General features: G+C 33.6%; 3 protein-coding genes and 2 pseudogenes across 8 annotated transcripts; 2 read left to right on the top strand and 3 right to left on the bottom strand.

The window, feature by feature from the left end:
* Positions 1–1,336: 1,336 nt before the first annotated feature.
* On the bottom strand, positions 1,337–3,173 carry LOC146911361 (large ribosomal subunit protein eL22y). Its single transcript, XM_085724134.1, has 3 exons — positions 3,116–3,173; positions 2,741–2,991; positions 1,337–1,691 (listed from the first exon to the last, which is right to left on the bottom strand). Exons 2-3 carry the CDS (start codon positions 2,968–2,970, stop codon positions 1,547–1,549), a joined length of 375 nt encoding a protein of 124 aa, XP_085580260.1. The 5' UTR covers positions 2,971–2,991; positions 3,116–3,173; the 3' UTR covers positions 1,337–1,546.
* Positions 3,174–4,722: 1,549 nt separating this feature from the next.
* LOC146911362 (serine/arginine-rich splicing factor SR30-like) lies at positions 4,723–10,036 on the top strand. Of its 4 annotated transcripts, XR_015017939.1 has the most exons (16): positions 4,723–4,811; positions 5,496–5,588; positions 5,935–6,000; positions 6,104–6,178; positions 6,265–6,367; positions 6,510–6,556; positions 6,686–6,743; positions 7,138–7,187; positions 7,307–7,363; positions 7,447–7,595; positions 7,683–7,730; positions 8,626–8,691; positions 8,797–8,935; positions 9,138–9,171; positions 9,534–9,590; positions 9,673–10,036. XR_015017939.1 is itself a non-coding variant. In XM_085724137.1 (14 exons), exons 2-14 carry the CDS (start codon positions 5,502–5,504, stop codon positions 9,718–9,720), a joined length of 879 nt encoding a protein of 292 aa, XP_085580263.1. In that variant the 5' UTR covers positions 4,723–4,811; positions 5,496–5,501; the 3' UTR covers positions 9,721–10,036. The 4 variants fall into 4 exon arrangements, 1 of the variants encoding a protein (XP_085580263.1); XR_015017937.1 differs by having other exon boundaries at positions 8,797–9,171; XR_015017938.1 differs by lacking the exon at positions 8,797–8,935.
* A 1,916-nt stretch (positions 10,037–11,952) lies between these two features.
* Positions 11,953–13,482, bottom strand: LOC146911363 (uncharacterized; annotated as a pseudogene). The gene is made up of 2 exons (XR_015020267.1): positions 13,414–13,482; positions 11,953–12,676 (listed from the first exon to the last, which is right to left on the bottom strand). The product of XR_015020267.1 is annotated as an uncharacterized LOC146911363 (transcript).
* A 1,405-nt stretch (positions 13,483–14,887) lies between these two features.
* LOC146911364 (RING/U-box superfamily protein) lies at positions 14,888–20,881 on the bottom strand. 2 transcript variants are annotated; one of them, XM_085724136.1, is made up of 7 exons: positions 20,482–20,881; positions 20,022–20,191; positions 18,739–18,797; positions 16,758–16,783; positions 16,557–16,607; positions 16,229–16,478; positions 14,888–15,644 (listed from the first exon to the last, which is right to left on the bottom strand). In XM_085724136.1, exons 1-7 carry the CDS (start codon positions 20,627–20,629, stop codon positions 15,185–15,187), a joined length of 1,164 nt encoding a protein of 387 aa, XP_085580262.1. In that variant the 5' UTR covers positions 20,630–20,881; the 3' UTR covers positions 14,888–15,184. The 2 variants fall into 2 exon arrangements, with proteins under 2 accessions (XP_085580262.1, XP_085580261.1); XM_085724135.1 differs by having other exon boundaries at positions 16,229–16,607.
* Positions 20,882–22,459: 1,578 nt separating this feature from the next.
* On the top strand, positions 22,460–24,458 carry LOC146911365 (glucan endo-1,3-beta-D-glucosidase-like; annotated as a pseudogene).
* Positions 24,459–24,484: the final 26 nt, after the last annotated feature.

Consider the following 24,484-nt stretch of genomic DNA (forward strand, 5'->3'; position numbering starts at 1 on the left):
TTTGAGTTTTTATTTTTATAAAATAATACAATACTATAAGTCTACCACATACAACGATTAGTTGTATTTTACACATGATCCACTCCAATTTATTAGAGATAAGACGGGGGTATTGAATCAATACAAATAAGATTGAGTAAATAGTTGAACTTGTATCTTTGATTTGAATTAAGGGTATTTGAAGGTAGCCTTCATGTCACCGTAAATTTAAAAATCATGTGCTTACTGTGTTAGCTCATTGACAAAGATGGCATTGGTGCGGCCATTAAAGAACAAAATATCGAGGGGGTAAATCTTATTCCCCCCCAAAAAAAGATAAAGATATACGTGTTGAGATTTAAAACAAAAAAACAAATATTTGTTAATAAAAAAAACATAAAGATAATTTACTTTTCTTTCAATTATAAAGATGTTAACGAGTGCTCCGGAAGCACTCTTTAAAGATCTCAAATATAGAAAATATTCTTTAAAAAAGTCAAAAGTTACAAATTACAATGCATTGATCACACGATTTTTTTTTTTTTATAAAAACTTACTATTAATGGTTCTTAAAGAGAGGCACTCGTTAACATTCCCTTTAGTTATCTTTCAATTATCCTTTAGTTATCTTTCAATTATACATTTCATTAAAATTATTCTAGTTACAATTTTATCTTTTTATAAAAATATTAAAATCTTTAATTAAAAAAATTAATTGAATCTCATTGTAACAAGAACAATATAAGCTAAATTTTTATTTGAACGTAGATTTATCCCAAATGTATAAATAGATCCAATTAAAAAAACATAAAATCTGGGGCCGGTATGATGAAGTTTTCAGAGCAAGGGGCATAATAAACACTATGCATGCAAAAACTCCCACCAAAGTTGTAATGACGCATTTGATAAAATACAAGCCAAGCATACCCAACTGAGATCCCGGTTAAAGTTGCTCAAGTTCACCCATGAAGTTAATAAATAATGACATCACATACATACAAGGACCTAACTCCTTCAAATATGAATTAATTAATGAAAAGGCAATAGAGAATTTTTAAAATGTAATTAATTGACTATTGCCTATATAATCACGGCAAGTTATGCAGAGGAAAAAAAATTCTTTCGTAAAAGCAAATGAGATTTCAAGATTCAAAATCTTCATATTCGAAAAGGAGTTGTTACTCTTGCTTACTATCATTGAATTTTTTAAATCTTCATATTCAAAAGGGAGTTATTACGCCTAATATCATTGAATTTTTTAAAATAAAAAAATATAAAAAAATACAAATTTTTGAAGCTGATATGAACTTGAATACTTGATTCTGAATTTTGGTAGAAACATAGCTCAGTGCAACTGTTTAACAGCAGGAGGAAAAAACATAGAATAAATGAAAACTGTATTCTGAATTCATAAATACCAACACAACTATTAAATAATCAAAACTGTTAAATTGCAACACAGTCTAAACAACGCATCATTATCTCAAGCAATACTTGGCCAAAACGAAAGCTAGCTCTAGTGATAAAGGGCATACAAAGTTTTCATGTAAATAAGATGATCATACAATTAATCTTCTTCCTCTCCCTCGTTCTCAGCAATGTTGAAGTACCTGAGCTCATAGATACTTCTATCTTTGTTTGAAGCAATCACTCTGAGCCAGTCTCTTACATTGTGTTTCTTCAAGTACTTCTTTGTCAAATACTTCAAGTATCTACAATCAGTGAGATGTTAAACAAGTAAACCTTATGTTATTAGTTGCGGAAATCAAATTAAATAAGCCCAAAAACAGCAAAATATCAGATCTCGTCCAATTAAGTAGACCTTATATTGTTGTTATCGTACTATACATTACATTCAGAAAAAATCAAAATAAACAAAATAACCTCCAATGAATTAGTTTGCTGATAGCCCAATACTATATTCTGTAGATATAGGACGTGTTAGGATAGACAGCTTATTTGCGACTTATAGCATAAGTGCTTATCATAATAAGCACTATGTATAAGCTAGTAAAGATAAATGATAGTTATGGGACTGTTAAAATTGGCACTACGTATAAGCTGGTAAAGATAAATGATAGAGTAATGGGACTGTTAAGATTGGCTTAATTGAGCTTATCTACAGCCATAAATTTTGTGAGACTACTTGAGAGAACTTATGAAAACAGCTTCATAAGCTTTTTTAAACTTATTTTCAGATGTACACCAATATAGCTTATTCAGACAGCTTATAACATAGCAAATACACAAACAATTTAACATTGATCTAACTTTTTTTTAAAAATAGCTGATGCACAAGTGCTTATTTGTGATAAGCTAAGCGCTTGACCAATAAGCTATAAATAAGATGTTTATCCAAACAGGACCTATATTGCCGTTGTATAAGCACTAAGTTATTTCCATAACCTATCTTAAAGAACACTTATTAAGTAAGCTAAAAGTGTCTTAGATAAGCTAAGAGTGCCATAAGCTCTTGTTCGTAAGTTATCCCAAATAGTCTCGCAAAACTTATGCCCATAGACAAGCTCAAATAAGCCAATCCAAACAGACCAATAAATTGAAACCAAAATGACTATCAACTATCTTAAAATATTCATCCATAAATAAATCAACCAAGCAATGAACCATGATTTCATGCCAATAACTTATCTTCACTGAATATAACTAAATCAACAAAGTAATGACCAATAAAATATTAAATCAAAGCAACATAAAAGATAAAACCAGAGTAGCAAACAATGATTTGTAAATGAATTATTACCGCTTGGAAAAGTTACTGTCAGAGGTAACAGTGATCTTGCTCTTCTCACGGGTAACGGTGACGGAATCACCAAGAGCACCAGCTTTTCCACCGACCTTGATTCGCTCTTGAAGAAACTTCTCAAGTGAAGCAATGTCCATGATCTTGTCTTCCACTGGCTTAGCACAGTCAATGGTGAAGGTTGCACCCTTCTTCTTTCCCTTGGCACCAGCTGCGTTACCACGACTCATTTTTCCTTACCTTTTGTGAATCTATGCATCATTAAATCAAAAACAACAAATAAACAATCTATTAACAGAAAATCAATGGAGATTCATCCGAGTTTATGAAAATGAAAATGAAAGTATAATCTATTCGTACAAGAAAGGGAATTACCGTTCGAAGGTTTGAAGAGAGACCAGCGGCGAGGGTTGCAAGAGATGAGAGCAGCTTTAGGTGTTTAGGGTTTTGATATGTGATTTTATACGGTGGGTTTCGAGATTGGGTCGTATATTGGCCTGACCTGGTGATTTTATTTAGTGGAATTGTGATATTCCTTTTTGCACTCTTCATGTTTTTCTTACACGCACCCCATTTAGTAAATTAAAACATGTTTTAAAATACTTTTTTTTCTTCTACAAAAAACTGAAGAAATCCATTTTTTTTACAAATGTCTTCCAAAACTTAAATTATGGAATGTAACTACAGATATTTTTATTTTTGAATATCAAAATGTATCGCAATTGTGTTTTGAGTTTTATTTAATGGTTATCAATTGTCATTTCGTTTACGAAAAAATGATACATAATTGTTTGTTCATAAATTAAAATTTTCAATTCATATGAAAGTTGTAGGTGTTGATAATCGTATTTTCCTGTCTCACCCTCATCCAATCATCCTAAAGTTTGAGAGAAATGATATTTGTACAATCATTTTCTAACAACTTTTTGACAACTTTTTCTCTCATACTCACATTATCTTCTTATTCTCTCTTTTCCTTTTTCTCTCTCTATTATTTTTGACCAATCAAAAGAGAAGAAACCAAAGTTGTCATGAAAGTTGTACCAAAGAGTTGTACAAATATCACTACTCAAAGTTTGAGATTATTTCTCTACCACTCACATTCTTCTTCATCTTCTAACATTGTTAACAATAAACTTAAAATTTTACCTCTATCATTGTCATTCAGAGATGGCTTTGAGAACTTCGATGACATAGACAAAGTAAAAGAATAATGTCCTTATATTATAGTCATGAAGTTGTTTTCTTTGTATATTTTTTGTTGCAAAATCATTATTACTTTACTTATAATCAATGTTGTTTGAACAGCGTTTTCGATATATAAATTAAAACAAGATGATTATCCCCATGAACTTAGCTTAGTTGATAGAGATATTACATATTATATGCAGGGGCTGAGGTTCGAAACCCGAGCACTCCATTTCTTCACAATTAAATTGTGTGAGCTCTAGCCACTAGACTACTTGACAAAAAAAAAATGATTTAATAATCATGTAGCAAATTTCTATTTAAGAAAATATCACCCAATATATGCAACAATAACATTCAATAGTTAGTGATCTTTTTTTTTTTTACAAACAATAGTTAATATGATTCTATAAATTATGCATGCATTAGAAAAAATAATGAAAAAATAATTAGATATTTTTAAATATTTTAATATCATTAGACTTGATTTTGACTCAACTGTTAAAATATAATTCCTTTCCATTCTAAAATAATAAATAATTGAGCGATTTATTCATTTTTTGAATCTATTAATGGTCCATCGTTTCACTAGTTATCAATTAAGTGCATCTTTCGAAAAAAAAAATCGATTAATATAAGTGCAACTCATCCGTTATCAAAATTTTCCAATAAAGCCTTAGAAAAAGATTTTAAAATTTTCAAGTAATTAATAAAAAAAAAAAAAAAAGTAGCGCAACTTCGAGAAGTGTCGAAACTCTTCTATGAAAACAAGTGTCCAAATTCGAAAACTCCTCACAGAATCTGCTGTTATTGCGCTGTGTACTCCATTTCGCTTCTCAAGTTACACTATTCGGCCTTCTCTTTTGCTCGCTTCTAATCTCAGGTATCATGATGTTAATAATCCACTCAACCAATTCCTGTTGATTTTACGTACAACTTCATTTCATATTCCTTTTCTAACATGCACTGCTGTTATTTACAATTAATTTTCTGCATTCAACTATAATTATTGTGTTTGATGCATTTTCTATCAAAAGAAAAAGATATTTCGTTCTCTTTACTCTGATAGCTGCGTAAAATGGAAGTAAATTGTTTTGCAAAAGTAAAATTCTCTTGTTTAATTACCATCAGCTGCTTGTAATTGTATAACTTTGTTAAACTAGTGATGTTATATCGGATGCTATAACACTATTTAGTATAAAATAATGTCGATTAGCGGTTGTAGTGTTGCGGAACTTGAACAAATCATTGTTTTCCATGATCCGCGATTGACAACTCTATGTTAAATTGTTTAGTTTAGTTATTAGAGATAAATTGTCTATGAAGTTTCAACTTAATGGTAAGAGTTTGAACTTATAATCCTAGGGACAGGGTTCCAATCCACTGAGACAGTTGTAAAATTGTTATTATTGTCAACTTTGACTAATAATAATTTACATCTTCCCCAATATTATTCATTAAAAGTTACTAGAGGTAAATTAGTTGTGTATCCTGTGTAGCAAATGAAAAATCATATGATTTTTATGTACTGCAAATGTTTAACAATATAATTTCAAACGTGCTTCAGGAGAAAATGAGTCGCCGTTCAAGTCGAACAATATATGTTGGCAATCTTCCTGGTGACATTCGTTTGAGAGAAGTAGAGGATCTTTTCTACAAGGTTTGTATACGTATCTGGACTACCAACATCTCAACACAAAATGCAGACATGGGTTACCATCGTGATAAGTTTTTTTCTTGCAACTTTAGATCTTTTTTTGGGCCGTAAGATATATTTCTTTTATGGTTTCTTAAACATCTAGCACTATTTTCTTCATGAATATTGAATATTATATTAGTTTACTATTTGGATAAGTTTTTGTCTCATTAGAAAAGTTGATGGTCATTCTCTCTGGATAATAGTGTACAGTTTTTTTTTTTTTTTTTTGAAGCATCACTGTATATCAATATATCTAAGTTGATGTTGAATTGGTCTGCTAATTGCTTTTCCTGCCATATGATTGCAGTTTGGTCCTATCGTTGACATTGAATTGAAGATTCCTCCAAGACCACCGGGTTATGCTTTTGTGGAGGTGTGTCCAGGTTTCATGATGTAAATCATATAAAGTAGTATGTCTTTCATGTTTTTTAGGTCCCTTATCCCATCTTATAGCTATTGAATGTTATATATTGCAGTTTGAGGATGCTCGTGATGCTGAAGATGCAATTCGTTATCGAGATGGATACAAGTTTGATGGCTTTCGATTAAGAGTTAGTACATTTTCCCGCTCCTATGGGTTATGACTTATGACACTGGACTAGCTAATAATCTTGTGAACTTTTATTTCGGGCTGTAGGTTGAACTTGCACATGGTGGGCGGGGATATTCATCATCAGTAGACCGATATAGTAGTTATAGTAGTGGTAGCCGTGGAGTTTCCAAGCATTCTGAGTATCGTGGTATATATGTATTACTTTTTAAAACAAGATTCGTAGTTTTTTAGTTTTTTGTTTTTGTAGTTCAGGCCAGCTATTTTTTTTCTTCTATTTCCCATTTGTAACAAAGTATAATGTTTTTGCTGACCCCCTTTTTTTTTTGTAGTTTTGGTCACTGGATTACCTCCTTCGGCTTCATGGCAAGACCTGAAAGTATGACTTGTTCATTTTTCTTATAATAGTTGTACATTTGTTTGCATGATAAAGGGTTAACTACTTCCTGTCACTGTCTTGGATCACAATTTAATATGAAATATATACTAATGGGGGTTTATTGATTAGGATCACATGCGCAGAGCTGGTGATGTATGTTTCTCTCAAGTTTTCCGTGACCGAGGTGGTAAGTAGCACAGTATCTAACTTGAATTAATTTTTTTGATTGCAAGATTGGTTGATAGGAATGAGATGTTCCAGTTTGAGCAAAAATATCAAGAACTTGCATCATAGGGACTGGGAAAATACTCAACAGTTTAACGAACACATCAGCTCTATTATGGGCTAAATAATCATAACAGTCAATTAATTAGTCCAATCTAAAGCACTTATGATGGAAGCTCTCTTTTCTATAGTTTCAAATAATGGTTTTGATGTCAGTGCACTACTTGGGATTTTAAGTTTGAGATCAAGGATGTCTATGTTTCTGCATCCCTGGAATTTCATATATTTGATTCTTATCTGTTACCTTAATTTTTACAACAAAATTGTTCTCAAATTTCTCTTCAATTTGTATGCAGGCATGACTGGGATAGTGGAGTATACAAATTATGAAGATATGAAATATGCTGTAAGTTTTCTAAACATGTACCTACTACTAGTAGTTATCAGGTTCATCTGACTTGACCCCCTAACCTAGATTTATGGTGACTGTCATTGTCATAACTGATACACATTTTCTTGTTACAGATTAGAAAACTTGACGACTCAGAATTCCGAAATGCGTTCTCTCGGGCATACATACGAGTGTGTGAAGATTTATTTTGGTTGCATTCTTCTCTATGATTATTTTTTTATTGCCCATTCAAAAACTACTTTGGTTCTTTCAGGTGAGGGAATATGATCGACGGAGATATTCTAGGAGTCCCAGTTGTGATACAAGGAGGAGTTATTCTAGAAGCCCAAGCCGCAGTCCATATATGTCACGAAGTCGAAGCCGCAGTCAAAGTTATAGCTATAGTAGCAAGAGCAGCAGAAGGTTCACTACATTGCCATTTTTTAATTATAATTTGGTACGCCTGTTTTGTAACTTTAAAGAGTTGACTAAATTTTTCATATTTTGCAGCTTGTCTCCAAAAGTGAAACGCACTCGGCGGTCTTTATCCCGTTCAAGGTCAGTTTCTACTTTATAGTTGACATGTCTGAATTCTGCAACTCTTCTCTAATGGAAATAAGAATTTTTTAAAAGAGCAAAATATACAACTTGAGTGAGGATAAGACATCCTCCCGTGGCACAAAAGACTACAAACAACCAAAACATACAAACAATAAATTGTTCTTCTGTCTGCATTTAGTAAGAGTATAATCCCCATGAAGCAATCATGCTCAGTTTCAAAATTTTAGCTTTACATCTTGCTTTTTTTGTGTTAAATGTTGCTTTTGCTTTGTTGGATCTGTCCGGTGGTAATCTTCGGTATCTTTTTGTCTAACGAAAGAACAACACTTGACCTTTAAGACAGAGAGTTCTCTATTTGGCAAAAATGGAAACTTAGCTTGTTAAGTATACAAGAAAAATATTTTGTTTCATATAATCTGGAAGTTCGGATAATGGAAAGGTTGTTTCATATATTTGACATCTATGATATCAGTTAGTTGGTTTATACCAATGCATGCTACTTCCTCACTATTCTTTTCTTATTGGGAGCTTAATCCACATATCTGCATTTCTCTTGAGGACTTGGTTTTTTGTAAGCCAATTTTCAACGGTGTTTTCTATGGCATTACTATTACATTCATATGCTCTTCTCTTTTTCCCTTTTTGTGGTATTGATGGAAAGGTCTATTTTCCTAAATTTCCTCATAAATTTCAATAAATTATCTGAAAGTGAACATTTCATTATGTTATCCACACTGTTGATCTCATGAAACCTATTGACCATACGTTTGTCAGAACAATACTTATACTAAATATATGGAAAGTTGGAGGGGGCAAGGGGGGCACCATTGATGTTTGTCAAGTTGCCCACTAACTGCAATGTTCATTAGGGTTCTACTTGTTTGTTTTCTAGACAATGACTTTTTGCAGCGACCTTGGGGCATGTGGTGTTCAAATTCTTACTACTTTGTGGTCTAAGGTAATACCGTTTTATCGATGAGCACCTGTGGGTCACCTTAATGCTGTGAAAATTGATACTTGTTATGTTAATATATGAATGTAAGGCATGGTGTACCATTTGTAGACTGGAATGCAGTAGTGATGGATGAGTTGCAATCTAAAAGCTGGATCACCGTGATTAAGAACTAATGGCACCAGCTATTGCAATCCAACGCTGTTACAATTCAAAAACTATTCAACATAATCTGTGTTCTAATTCTTGGGTTATACTTACTTATACTCCTCTCCTTTTTTTTTTGTTTCTCTTATTGTTGTAGTGGCTTGTTAATTACATCTTCCCCTTAGTTTCTCCAGAGTTTCAATAACTGCGAGCTTTAGATTCTGTAGCAGTTGTTCAGACTTGTGATATTTTGCTTTTCACTATTCTGAATGCAAAATTGAGTTGTTGGTTGAAATATTTTGCAGGTCATTGTCAAGATCAGAATCTGCACGTTCATCTGTAAGTGTATTCTATCTTGTCTTACATTTCAGTAATATCTAAATTAGGGAGGAATGAAGTGAAAATGCACAACCGTATTAAATTTCTTGACATTTGTAAGAAATTTGTTCACATTTATAATGATCTTATGCCCTTCTATATCACCTATGCCAATAACTGCCATAGTAAAATTTCTTGACTTTTATAATGACATTATATACCCTTTTATATCACCTATGCCAAGTAATAATCATAGTAAAATTTCCTTATGCCAAGTAATAATCATAGTAAAATTTCCTTTCTAGAGGATAGTTTACACGACTATCAAATTGTACTCTGATGTAATTTAATTTAATGGCTTTGCTTGTTTGTGTACTATGTAGCCTGAACCTCGCAGGAGCCGAAGTCCAAGGAGCTTATCACAATCTCGTTCACCTTCGGTATGTTTACTGCCTCTAAATCCTAATTCATATATGTGAATGCAAAATTCTTCATTCTACTTATGTTAAATCTGATTAACAGGTGAGATCTGAACGCAGCCAATCTGTCAACTCTGGAGACCGTTATTGAGCATGTATTATACGTGATGCTTTTCTTAATTTGATAGGCGAGCATTGGAAACTTGATTATTAATCCTATGTAGACCCATATGTAGCTCTATATTTATAAATAAACTTTGGCAGGGGTTATTGTAGTGTATTTAAAGTGACGATTAAAACTATAACCGAATTGATCTGTATTGCCAACTCTGTAGATGTTAGAAACATATTGCCATTGCATGGAAGCTACTCTTTAGTAGTCTTACCATTCTTTGAGCTCATATGATGATTGGATGGGTTTGTTATTGGGACTGATATGTTCTATTCAATACACATATTTTATCTCATTCTACTTTTGCGCATTACCACATATTTGAAAGCGTAATCAGTCGGCTTTACGGTAGTTTGTCATTACAATGAGTAGGTTCTCCCAAATTGTTTGGCAATGTGAATGGTGTTCTTTTAATCATTGACAAAAACAATAACAATTGAAGTGCTGCCATATTTTAATCATTAACAAAAACAATTGAAACACCAAGCACAGCCTTGCACGCTGCCATAACAATTGAAAAACGAAGTGCTGCCATATTTTAATCATTGACAAAAACAATTGTAATGAGTAGCTTCTCATTACAATGAGTAGTTTAATCCACTGCAATCAAACATTTGCAGTGCTGCCACGTGCACCGCCATGCACGCCATCAGCTCATCAAGTCTCTACCATTTCAATTTTCAATGGCAACATACGCATGTTGTGCCTATCGAACATCATCCCACCTCTTTGAATATCACAAACTACAATGTCTGACAACCTAAGATCACAACCGCCCCACCACAGAAAGATAACCATAGAATTGGTGATGGTGGCAACAAAGATACCAAGGACGGTGCATCAGTAATACGTGCATCAGTAATACGATGTATATAGAACCACTGCACATTCATCGTGGCCATTATAATAAAATAGACTAACTGGTTAAATTAGTTAACAAGAAAAGGGGTGAAATAAATTGATTGCATGGCGTAGCATACCAACGTGTGTTGAGTTTGTATTTAGCATTTTGTCAAGGGTACAAATTTGTTGATCATATCGTATAAAAAAAATTAATGACTAATGTTATCTTAATGCAAATAAGCAGACAACTTGTCTCCACTGTGTAGCTAGTGCTTCTACGCCAAGTGCATTTCTGAGCTTCCTTTCTGAAACAGATTGAAGACTTACTGGAAACTTCATTATAGAAAACAACTATTCACATACTAACAAAACAATGACAGAGGTACATTGACAATGAATCAGGGGCTTGCATTTACCACGTATGATGCTTATCAAACATTCCATCCATCCGGTCTCACATATAAACAAAAACATTTATGTATTTATTTATTTTGCTTATATTTGAGAGTAAGAGTACTTTGGAAGTACGACACCAGTGGAAAGTAGAACTTGGATAGCATCAAATTTTGAGATGCAATGTAAAATGAACTTATAGAAGTCCAGAAAGTAGGCCACTACTGTAATGAAATCCTTTGATACAAGAACTCTTCAATTTGAACAACACACTACCTAGATGGCACAAACCTTTCTAATCAACTAAATAACAGGAACAACAAAACAGAAGCCGATGAAACTATTACAGTGCTCTACCGGCAGCACAAACTGCAAGCATAACAAATGTTAGGAGAGTCAAAGATGAATGATTCTAAATGTCAGTGACGAAACAAATGTGACACAATGAGGTTCTCCTTGGGACCAAATCCAGTCTCTGGGAAAACCAGATTGTTAGCGGCCAAACATTTCTAGAGTAGCCATACATAGGGTCGAAGAAATTCTTATTCTACTTAATCTCTACTCCTCAAAATTGCAGGCTATGAAAGCCTCACTCACAGTACTACAACAACCTTTTCTTGGTAAACAACAGCGGAAGGATGAGAATTTAGGGCTCATAGCGGTCAGCGGAAGGATGAGAATTTAGGGCTCATAGCGGTCAGCGGAAGGATGGTCTATAAAATAATCCAAAGCGCTAAATTCAGGGTTAAACATCGAACCCAAATTTCTGCTTATGTACATTCCATTGGCTGCATCACAATTTAGAAATCTGAACTTAAATTTGTTTTTATCAAAACCAAAATCATAAACAGATATAAGTTTCAAACGGCATACAAGGCTATATCAAACAGCATATTTTTGAGAAAAAAAATAAACATGAGGGGATCTATTCCCACTGACATACATGTCCCTATCATATTTAAACATAAGACAAAATTTCTGTGTAAATTAGAAGTCCTTATAATAGATTTCCTGAACAACATCATTTCCTACAAAACAAGATTTTAACTATAAAAAGTTTGAAAGGAAAGAGTGGCAGGGGAAAAGTTCAAACTTTTGATAGACATCTCTTAATGAAATATTAAATCGTATGTTCAAAATCATAATACTCCATCTGCGTCACAAATTACCAGCCAAAAGCAGACAAGTTGTCAACAAGAACTGTCTTGATCTCATCAAGTAGCAATATTGGGGCGGCCAGAATTTTGAGCTTACAAGAAAAGGCTCGGAAGCTTGTGAAGATTGTTGGTTACAACATGTGAGGCCCAATGGCAACTGTCCGGATTGCATAAAGGAACAAGTTTTATACGAGTCATACGACATATACTTCGGACACATGAGAATAGGATTAACAACCTTGAGCTTAGCAATTCGTTCGCTAACATCTCTCAAGTCACCTTTGGTAAAAATCAATGCAACGTTCCCCACAAGGAGTGGAACGAGATTAAGGAAAGCATTGTTTGTTTCCCGTTTTCTCCGCTGCTTGGTTTATAGAGCGTTTCATCAATGAATTTTTCCCCATTACCACCACTGAATCTTCGTGCAATGCCCTCCTTATACCTTGAAGCTGGTTCGATCCAACATTGTCTGATGAAACCACCAAAACTTGTGTGTACTCTCGAAGAAGCTTCCCTTCCCAGCCATTGTTCCAAATCCAAATCTATGAACCAATCGAGCTAGTTGGTTGCAGATTAAAACAATATCTGAATTAAAAGATATGCATAAACAAATAGAGAATGATGACATAAGAAATGGAACGAATAGAACAGAGACAGTGTATCACGTAGGAAATGAATGGTATTATGGATTATGGACTAGAGAGAAAGAGAAAAAGGGAGGTGCTATGAGAAGAGAAGAAAGGAAAAAACCTGTCTGTTAGAGAATCAGAGTCAGAGAGCTGCTGCTGCGATTGAGAGTTAGTTAGGTTTTGGAAAATTGCTTTTTTGACTTCCAAAAGTTCCTAATACATCATGGAAATGTCTAAAGCGGTAGTTAACTACCGTCGGCTTATAACTAGAAAACCGACGGTAGTTAACTACCGTTGGATTTTTTTTGTCATTTCCATGTGTTATCAAGAACTTCTAGAAATCAGAAAAGCAAGTGCCTAGGTTTTGAGAGAGTTGTGAATTGGGTGAAGAATAAAAGGGCCATAGATTCCCACATGTTTGATTGTTTTAAACTAATTCTAATTGAACTATAGTAAGGCAAGCGAGCAACAACCGTTAGAACTTTTTGGAAAAAAGAATTTGTAACTTTTTGGAAGATTGTAACTTTTAATTATATGGTTGATTATTGATTTTTACATGTAAATTTATAGTTCAATTTATTTTTAGTTTCTATACATATAATTTAATTTCAATTATTTTTAGTCAAAAATCAATACTTAGGGCATATAACCAAACATGGACCAGGATTGCCTGCTGTAACTGCTCCACGTAGTTTCACGCAGTAGAAAATCACAGCCATTAAAGAACAATCTAACAGTTCAAATTCACACAGTTTTAATCTCAACCTTTCATTTCTGATCGGACGGTCTGTAGCTGTTATTGCGTTAACGTTGTTACAACGTGGGATCCAGTTCCAACCAAACATACACTAAAAGACATTGGGGGAAAGAATAATTCTTCCTTGGTCACAAACACAAATAAAACACATAAATAAGAAAAATTAAAAAACAAAAAAAAAAGATGTGACAAATTTATTTTTCCATTAATGAATGTATGTTTAAATATTTTTTATTTGTGTTTGTGACCAAATAAGACTTCTCATGTCCTCGTGAGCATAGCTCAGTTGGTATGGACAATGCATAAAATATGCAAGGTCCGAGGTTCGAACTCTGACCACCACCAAAAAAAAAATAAGACTTCTCAGAAAACAAAAGCATGTCAAATCTCAAAAATCTTCAAATGTTTTGAAATATAAGGGCAAAACCCTATTTAATAGTGAATGCAAGCAATAATTCACTCAACCAATTCCGGCTGATTTTATGTACAGTATTTCGGATGCCTTTTCTAACACGCATTAGTGTTCTTTTTTTAACGGATTTTTGTAATTTACAGTATTTCGGATGCCTTTTCTAACACGCATTAGTGTTATGAAGAATGTTAGTAACATTCACTTATTTATGCTTAACTTTTTTTATTCAACTAAATATCCAATGTATAAACTACTCGTAATTATTTGTTTGATGTAATTTCTATCAAAAGAAAAATAATTATGCCAAGATATTTCGTTCTGTTTATTGGTAGCTGCGTAAAATGAAAATAAATTGGTTTGCTTGTTTAATTACCTTCAGCTGCTTATTTTATATTTTTTCCCCCTAAAAATTTAGGGTGAAGAGGTGGTGCCCGGTCCAAATCAAAAAGACCTTTGAGTCAAAGAACATTTACAAAAGTATTTACAATTACCTTCCTTCCAAAACACCAACGTGAATTAAAAATATAGCAGATTTAAAACAAATCTCGATTGCTCCGAGATATGCTATCAGTACAAAATGTTGTCACTTTAATTATTATTTTTTTATCTTCACCTGGGGTTGTTTTAAAAGCTATATTATTATATCTTTATTAGTGGTAGAACAATCACAAGACTAAAGAAGCTCGAGTGCAAAATATGTGTTCTCTAAATTGTGATAATCACTCGACTAGAGTTTGTAGACCCTCATATCATTACAGGGTCTCTTATAACAAAAAATCCTTTTCTTGGGGAAAAATATTGACAAGTTCAATATGGAAAGCAATCTAGTTGACTAGTTCTCAAGCGAATTTCAGAACCCGGTCCAGTTCATGCACAGCAACCTATAGCAGTGGTGAGATTAACCGTATTCTAGATACAAAGCATTTGCATTAGCATCAATATGGAAAGTAAATCGTTTATCGACTATAAAAAAATCCAATCACTGATTTATCACTTGAAAGGACATTGCCTCGGTATTTCTTTACAAAACCTGATATCTTATTTTATGCCCTCCAAAGCAACCAAACTAGAGGAAGCCAATGTCAATTCACAATGCCTCATAGCTGCCAGAAAGATCAATTCCAAGGCCAGCCAGAGTATATATATAGTCTGAGAAAACATGCCAGCCAGGCCAAAGCATTATGCAACATTTTTTAAGCATAAATAAATTTTGATTTACCATATTAATGGTAGTTTGATATAAACAAGTGTATCACCGATTTTGTGAAGGTGTTCTCTCTGAATCACTCCTTAAACGAAAGCTAGAAGATCTGAAACCTGGGTCTGTCCCACTGGCAGTTTGGTGGTACGCTCTCCAACTTGATTCTCTACCAACTTGATTTAATGACGATGAAGGCAAGTGATCTCTTTCCCATGCATGGAAGTGACTTGGAAGACGGGTTTCTTCTTGAAAATTGCGTCCTGGGACATAAATGTAGCTACCACTTTGGTCTGGCGGCGAGGACAACGATGCTAATGGAGCTGACCTACTGTGACCGCTGGATCTTCGAGCGCTAGAAGCGACAGGTGGCCGTACTGTGGTAGAATTTGGAGGTTGCTGCTGGTGATAGTATGCTTGAAGCGCCTCGACTCTATCACGGGCACGAGCATTGCTGCCTGGATAAGGAGGAATCATGGAAGATGCAGCAGAGTTCCCGGCTCTAGCAACAGAACTGCAAAAATTACACACATCAGGTATATCAACCTCACAGCCTTAGCAAATTTCGACCTACCAGAGACGTTAAATATGTTTTTAATACTGCAAATATATCATTTTTTACTACTGCACCTTGTGAAATATTTTTTTTTTTCAATCATTGCAATTTTTTATTTTTTTTGCTTTCTGTCCTTATTGTTTCATTTTTATCTCTGTAACATGGAGAACATTTAATTTTAGTCCCTCCAATATTGACTACATAATGTCTTGGATGAATAATAGTACAACATAGTACAGAGACTAATTCTAACATGAGCAAATTTTAGAGGGACTAAGAAAAATAGCAAGGACTAAAAGCAATTTTTTTATATATTTGCAAGGATTAAAAATATAAATATTTTTTACAGACTAAAAGCAAAAAATAAAATGGTATATTTTCAGGAACCCAAAATATATTTAAACCACTATTAATCTATTAGCTGGATTAAATCCAATTTCACTATACGGATTTGTCTCATATGAAGTTACATTGAGGCTCAGGCAATATATAACTTCAAACTCAAAAGCATCCTAACAAGGTATACCAACTTAAAGAAGTACCTGTGACCAACAGGGTACGGATGCATGTAAGATCCAGATCTAGTGGCCTCTGAACCACCCCTTGTTGGCCTTTGATTACTTTGTGATACCGAGGGCTGATCAGCAGCACCGAGATAGCTACTGCCAGAGGAGAAATGGGAGGAATGGTGGTCCCAACTGTGATAATGAAGAACCACGGCAGGAACTGTGTACGAGGTTGACATGTCCCCATGTATAGGTCGAGCGTTCCAGTGATTGAAGTTAGAAACTTCTGAAACAGTTCCACCAGAGTTAGAGGTGGAGGGATGTACTGCACCAACGTAAGCAATATATGGACAAGGATGACTACCGGAAGACACGGCTGAATGCTCGGTAAACATTGGTCCCGGTGCATCATGATCTGCATCTCAAATATCAGTCAAGATAGCATAATCAGTAAAATGCAAAGTTAACGAAAAGGAGGCTGATGAAACTTCGGTCAAGATAGCATAGTAAGTCAATGCGAAGTTGACTAAAAGGAGGATGATATACAGGTAAAAAAGAATCTTACATGGAATTGGTGAATATTCCCGTTCTCTGTCAAATACAATAAAGGCATAACATGAGTTATCATTTCATCAAAAAACAAAAATTTAGTACGAGGGAGGGGATTTACTAGGATTAGAAGAACATCGCCAAATACCATCATTACAAAAAAAAAGTGTTTTCCCCAATCATCTATACCATTAACATACAAATGAAATGAAAACCAATCTTCAATTTAAACAAATCCAACAGAGGCCATGATTTTGCTCCACATATTATATACTTCCTCCGTTCCTTTTTAATTGTCGCTTTTGTAGAACAATTTTGTTCCTATTTATTTGTCGTTTTCAAAGTTCAATGCAACATTAACTATGATTTTGTCAACTATTAAGTAGAATGAAATAATAAAAAATAGGGAACAGTATTATATTGTTCTGGTATATGTAAATAACCATAAAACGACAACTAAAAAGGAATGGAGGGAGTAATAGTTATATAACAGTTTTGAAACCACATAACATTCTAAGCAAATTATAGCTTGAAAATGACTAGCAATGACATTTTATAATAGTTATAGCACTGGAACAGTTTTGTAACCCAGCATACCATTCTAACTCTAAACTAATCAACTTGGGAAATTACTAGCAATGAATAAAACGCAAGGGATACATAATATAACCATTACCATTCAAACACAGCACTTAGACTCGGTTATTGTTTTACTATAGAACGAGATATTTCATTACAAGAAAGAATGGAAACCTCGAGACAATAAATGGAGTTAATACAGCGTGAGCAGGAGGTTACGGGTTCATGCAAATATGCAAAGGTAAGGTTGGCTATAATAGATCCAAAATGGATCTGTCATTTCCTTGGCCCATCGCAATAGCGAGAGATTAATAGCACCAGGTTGCCCTTTATCTCATTATAAGGAGAATTACAAGCAATGAAGTTAAGATAAGTTGTTAAAAAACTTTATCTTATTTTATGTGCTAAATAGGATTTTCAAATTGCAAAACTCTAACCCAAACCCAAAGCCATATCATCCACCTGTATTGAAAGTCTAGCCACTATCTTCCCCATACACCAAATAAGAAAGAATATTGTTGTTGGATTGAGCACTTCCACTAGGCATAAGCCCGTAACTTGTTCTACTTAAGTCCTTCATCAAGAGCCCCAATTCAATTTTACTTTGGCCTTCCAAGGCAATATGCTGACTCCACAACCAACCATCTACCTTCCAACATCTGCCTCAAGAGTTTGTGCCGAGGCAAAATGCTGGCTTACAAACAATGATTCACTTTCTAGTTCATGTGCATGCCTTTACAAGCATTGAACTCGAGTCAAGACCTCAGCTTGATTATCCTTGTTGGATCATGCGGTTACTACCAATTAACATAACCCTTCATACAGACATCCCATTAAATTTTGGAAGTTCCTAACACAACTAAACTGGTCTATTATGTGTATAATTCTGAAGTGTGATAGCCAATACAGCCGAAGAAGGGAAACTCTGTTTTGAATCAATTGAAAATAAAAAATAATATAACAAAAAGAGACTTCACGGAGCAACATAGTAAATAAATGTTCCAGTTCTACTGATATTGCTGTCTTCAAAGACTTTACACATTTGGCTTTCTTGCATTGTGCTCTTATTCCCAATTTTAACTTACTCTAAAATATAATCCGAATTCTAAATTTTATATGGTTTTAGTATCAGTGTCAACATTAGCTTTAACTGCGTTGGACATCATTTACCAGTTCCAAGTTGAGCACACCAACATTAAATTTGGTTAATAAATGTGAAGTGTGATTAAGTCACAAGTGGTATAACTACTACTGAAAATACCAATTGTATCTTAGAACTAGCCTTAGCGAAAATTCCCATGCATGTTATCTCATGGACCAGACACTTCAAGAAACAAAAGACTATCAGCAATAGGAATTTGAGCAGAGATTAGTTTGCATGCATAATTTAGTATGTTAACTAAAAAGTACTAGCTTACTCGAATGAAGAAGGAAGTTGGGCAAAGTTACCAAAGGGGCACCAGTGAACTCCCATGGACTGCATAAAGAATTCGGAAATAAAGTTTAGTTAAAATGGTATGCGAAACATATTTACCTTCACACAAATGAAAATAAAAAAGAACAAGATGATTCCATTTGAAGCATGTAATGCAAACCTTGAAATTCCAAGTTCCAAATATCATACGTTACAACAAAAAAAAGGATCTTCAAAAGATTTGAAAGCTAAATGGTAGTAAGAAAAAGAATGCACCAATAGGATTAGTTTACACATGTGTAACATTTAAATTTTGAAGGCAAATGTATAAGAATGAATAAGGCCATGGAAGAGAGAGCTAAGCTTCAAAAACAGGCCAAAGATAATGAAATCAAGCATAGACAGTTTTTCTCCAACCTAGACAGTGTTCCGTCCTTTACTCCTCCATTATTTTTTTCATAAAATATGATGTATGTGCTGGAGAAGTCATAGCTAACTGCTTTCCTAAAATAACAATTTTTGTGTAAAACCTTATGAGAAATCAAGCAGTGTATGTTAAAAAATTCTTACCTCTACATCTAATTCTATATAAAATAGGTTCCTAATTTTACTTTAAATTAGTTGAAAACTTAAGAGTTATTCATCAGAAGGTCAAAGTCTTTAATTTATACAACAATTCTAAATAACACTGATGACTAATACAAATGACATGTTGCCAATTCATAGACCACACAGTTTCATAAAGCTAGCCGGCTACAGATTATGTGCAGGCCAAGTTCAGAAATAGTATCCCACCTATGTTGCATAACTTAAATCGTAAGATGGTTACTTTACCCTGTCGCTCTACCCTAACATTTTTTAGGGGACAAGATTGAGATTATGGCTCCCTTTCGAGTTCTTCCAATGGTTGTACTTCAACTTCAACATTTGTTTTCAATATAATTTGGTTTTCTCTTACTTTTTCCAACTCAAGATAATCTTATATCCTCCTCACGAATGTGCTCCTTTTTTCCAACAGTAATCTTTTTCAGATTAGATGTTATTTTATAAAAGTAAATGACGGAAAAATGCTATGCAACAAATAACTTCTGAGACAATAACATACATTATGCAAGCAACAAATAACTTCATATCCTCCAAAATAACAAAGAACAAAACAAAATAAACACTGTTTATCACAGGCTGGTTGTCACATAAGAACATTGCAAAACCATGCTTATAATGTAATGCAATAAATAAAACAACACGAACAAGTATAGCATTAACGACGCCTTCAGTTTCTATTACCATTTCAGAATAGCTAAGATCATATACATCCTCATCACGTGTCCAATCCTCCATATTGAATTCTGGATATGATCGGCTTCCATTAGCATAAAGCCACTGACCTTTCTCGATCTTCCGACAATTAGGGCATTGCATTGCGCCTTTTGCATTGAAGGCCGAGCCAATGCAATCTGAAATCATATAAAGAAGAAAATAATAAGCATAACAATGCTTGTTAAAATTCGATTATAGCAACACATGAAAACTTTGCAATTTTTATACCAGCTAACTAAAACCAGCACAATTAATTAACTAACACGATCATCAACAGAATTATCATCATAAAGTAAGCATTCATCAATCAATTATCTCGTTGTTCGTGAGATTAAAATTAAAATTCAGATCTGGATTGATCAAAAAAATTTGATATCAATTAAGAGTTACTAGTAAAATGCAGCATTGAATTGAAAGAGTTAGTTACCGAGATGAAATTGATGACCGCATTGAAGCTTAGCGAAGGATCGATCACCATTATCGGAAACAATTTCGAGACAAATTGAACAAGGAACGGAATCGGAGGACTTGCGGTGGCGTGTGTCACCGTCACCGTCGTCGATATTAAGATCCATCGTCGAAATTATTCAAAAACCTAAAAATATCAAAGGAGGGTTTGTGTAATTGTGAAATGTGATGTGTGCGAATTTTGACAGAGACGGAAAAGTGAAAGTGTGTGTTGTTATAACAGATGGATTATATAGAGATCTAAACAGTTTCTTTCTGTTTTCTTTTCTCAATGAGTAGATAAAAGAGAGAAAGAGAGAGGACGAAGTTTGTTTTGTTTTGGGAATTGGGATATTATGTCACCAAAATCTTCTCTCATTGCGTTTTCTTTTTATTAGGTTAATTGGATTCCAAGCCAATTAGATTAGTGCCCAAGCAACCCCTATATTCACGCCCTATAATAATTTCACTATATATTTGCTCTTTTTTATTACTATTTTTAGAATATTTGCTTTGATTTTTTTTTTTTGTTTCTTTTAGTTTTAGGTTCTTTTTCTTTTTTGACAAAGTTTTTTCTTTTAGTTGATTCAGTAGTATTGCTTTTTACACAAGCCACACCTTAAAAAAAGTTTTTATATGGTTTTAACTCCCTCAATTTATAAGTTAATTATTGTTTTTTTTAAAGAAGTTATTTGTGTTAAAATATATAAGAATTAAATTATTGTAATATTTAAAGGAATATTAAGAAAATAATAAAACACAAATACTAATAAATTGTGATAAAATGTTATAGGATAATAAATGCCAATTTTAATAGCGTTCAAATTAAAAATAGCGTTCAAATTAATTTCTTTAAAAAAATAGCATTCAAATTAATTACAAATTGTCATAAGAAAATGTCTAACATATAATTTCAAATGAAATCTAAAGGGATTGAAGTTTGAAGGAAAAAAAAGAGAGAAACTAAAAATTCAAGTTGATACAATTAGTCTTTTGAGACGAACAGGGTGTGTGTCTATATATATATATATATATAAAGTTTAAACTATCCAAAACATTATATCATCCAATGAGAAGATGCATGAGAAAAAAACCGACTCTTAAAATAAGTACTATTACATTTAATAATTGACGTGACAATACGTCATTGAATGCATGGGTAAAACAATTATTCATTGACAGAATATACTAATTAAACTCCTTAATTATTAATAAATCTGTTTTATTATTTATTAGGGTCCTGCTAACCCGTGCCTCCGGGGCACTAGTCAAAAACAGTTTTTTTGACTTCATTATAAATTAATTACACAATTTCAATGTATTAACTACTACTCCCTCCGTTTCAAAATGAGTGTCGTTTTAGCCAAAAAAATTGTTTCAAAATGAATGTCACTTTCATTTTCCAATGCAATAATACCTTTTTCTTTTCAATTGTACCCTTTAATTAATATTATGTTACCCTACTTCCAAAGTATTATTTTTTTCTTGGGAAATGCTAACAAGTGCGGGCACTTGATAAGAAACTTAAAGTAGTAATTTTATCTTGGAAATTGTGCATTCAACTTATTGAAATAGTAAAAAGCAACTTTTTCGACATGAAATTTCACAATTATTTCCTTTTTTGATTCCTTAACCATTGCCATAAGGGCATTGGTTAGCAAAACCCTTTTTTCTTTAATGAAAAACAAACCAATAGTTGATTAGGATAATTCGGTAAAATTGCTATAACATTTGACTACTTTATTTCATTCCTTAATTTGTGTGCAATTGGCTAAAGCGACAATCATTTTAAAACGGAGGGAATATATAATTTCCTTTTTCATATTCTTAACCAGTTCCCCGGGGGGCACCAGTCAGCATTTCCCTATTTATTATTGATCAAATTATCTTGTGTTGGTGTTAGCATGACTTATTTTTCATCTTTTTTACATTGTTTTGTTGGTCTATGGATGTGTAAAATGAACTTTTTAGGCATTCGGATTTTAAAATCTAAATGTGTAAACAATCACCATTATCATTTAGGATATTTTCTCTATGGAATTACGGTGCTTGCTAAGATTGATCCTATTTAGGGTAGGAAGTATAAGTCTCAAAGCTTATTCACTCATGGAAGGTATTATGCACTTGAGCATACGACCAAACTCGGTATATACGCAGTGATTTGATCTTTATAAGCTACATTCTTGGGCTGGTGGGCTAACTGAGTTCACTCATGGAAGAAATCAAAAGAGTACTAGTGAAACTTTGAATGCATACTAATAGACTTTTAGCAAGTGTACTAAAAATGAATCGAAGTAATAAAATTTATAAGTTCGTATCCACAGGACTGTTTCAATTTCTACTCGGCAAAAGCGTTAAAATAAAATGGTTTGATAATTGGATTAAAACAGATGATCAACTCTTTCGAATCCTCTATTGCTCACTCTAAGTAATTTGGCTCTCTTCTCTCTCAAAGAAATTAACCTAGCTTTACGACGGATTAACTAAGTGGTTTTGATCAATCTCTTGACTCAAAGCCCTTTCCTAAGTTATAACCTTTTAATCTCTTAAATCGATTGAATAACTGCGGAAACATGGTGAGAACGTTAATCCATATGTCATAACCCTCAATTTCCTATCTCTAGGTTCCTATGTTGAATTAAACAGAATTACTATTTCAGGATTAAAAGCTAAGGTTAGTAGCCATTCAATTCCTAAGATCAATTTATGTGATTGAAAGAAGCTAGGGTTAATAGTCATGCAAACAATCATACGAAAAGCAATGAACACAAATAATTCTAAATAAAGATTAGGTTTTCATTGATGTCAAAGAGAGTTCTTAACAAATTACATGGTTCACAGATCACAAAGATTCATCTCATGGCTTAATCAATCTAAGAGTTTAGCTACTCATAACTAAACAATCAAATACATAGAAAATAGTGAACATACATAAACCAGAACCAACTATGAGTTGGGTGAGATCCAATGCGTGTTCTTCGGCTTCCAGGTGCCGTCTATACTCTGTTTATGTCTCCAAAATCGCACACCTAATCTCTGGTCACTTCTGGCTTTTATAGACACAAAATTAGGGTTTCAGAAATCCCACCATCGTGCCACGTTTCGAGACCATCGTGGCACGATTTGCTCTTTAATCCTACGTGGCAGCAAATTTACTCAACCATCGTGGCACGTTACACATCCATCGTGCCACAATTTTTCCAGCATCTTTAGGTAAATTCCACGCTTCAAACGTGCCACGATTCAGGTCCATCGTGGCACGATTTTTCCAACATCTTCAGGTAAATTCTTGCATTTTTCTCCAATTTGTGCAAAACTTCTTTTTTATGAATCTTGAGCTAATTTAACCATGTATACAAGCATTTGACTCTCAAAACATTACAAAAAGGACACAAATATGACTAAAAAACCAGTGTTGACGTACTGTCATCACATACTATTCTGCAGCTTTGATCAGTATTGCATATGACGATGCAGAATTCGTAGCAACTGCATCGACAATTACACCATTGGAAATTCTTGCTGCTAAAATGTGGTGGCATGTGAAAGGAAGGGTGAATATGTATGATAAAGTGTTCAGTGAAGAGAATAAGGTAATTGGTGTACTTTGGTCTCACAAAAGAGACAGTGGTCTATGGTTTGGTCCAACTGAGTGGAAAGAACATAGGCTTGGGATTCAGCTCTTACCATTGTTTCCTATTTCTGAAGTCTTGTTTTGTGATGTTACCTATGTGGAGTGGACATTACCTGCTTTAAAATGGTGTTGGAAGGAGTTTGTATATATGCCTTACAAGAAATTTATGATAATGAAGGTTCACTGAAGAAAATAAGAAAGTTAGGATTTTGATGGTGGAATTTAGTTAGTAGCTGAAGAAAATAAACCTTCAATACTGCAGCATCAGCATGCCTGAAGAGAGTTCTCACTCCTCACTATGTCCTAGTTTCGAAGTCAGTGGTTCTTTTTGAATTGAAGTTTTCCCTTA

Source organism: Medicago sativa, chromosome 7, assembly GCF_051527215.1.
Source record: "Medicago sativa cultivar Bolivia chromosome 7, Bolivia_mono, whole genome shotgun sequence".
NCBI lineage: Eukaryota > Viridiplantae > Streptophyta > Magnoliopsida > Fabales > Fabaceae > Medicago > Medicago sativa.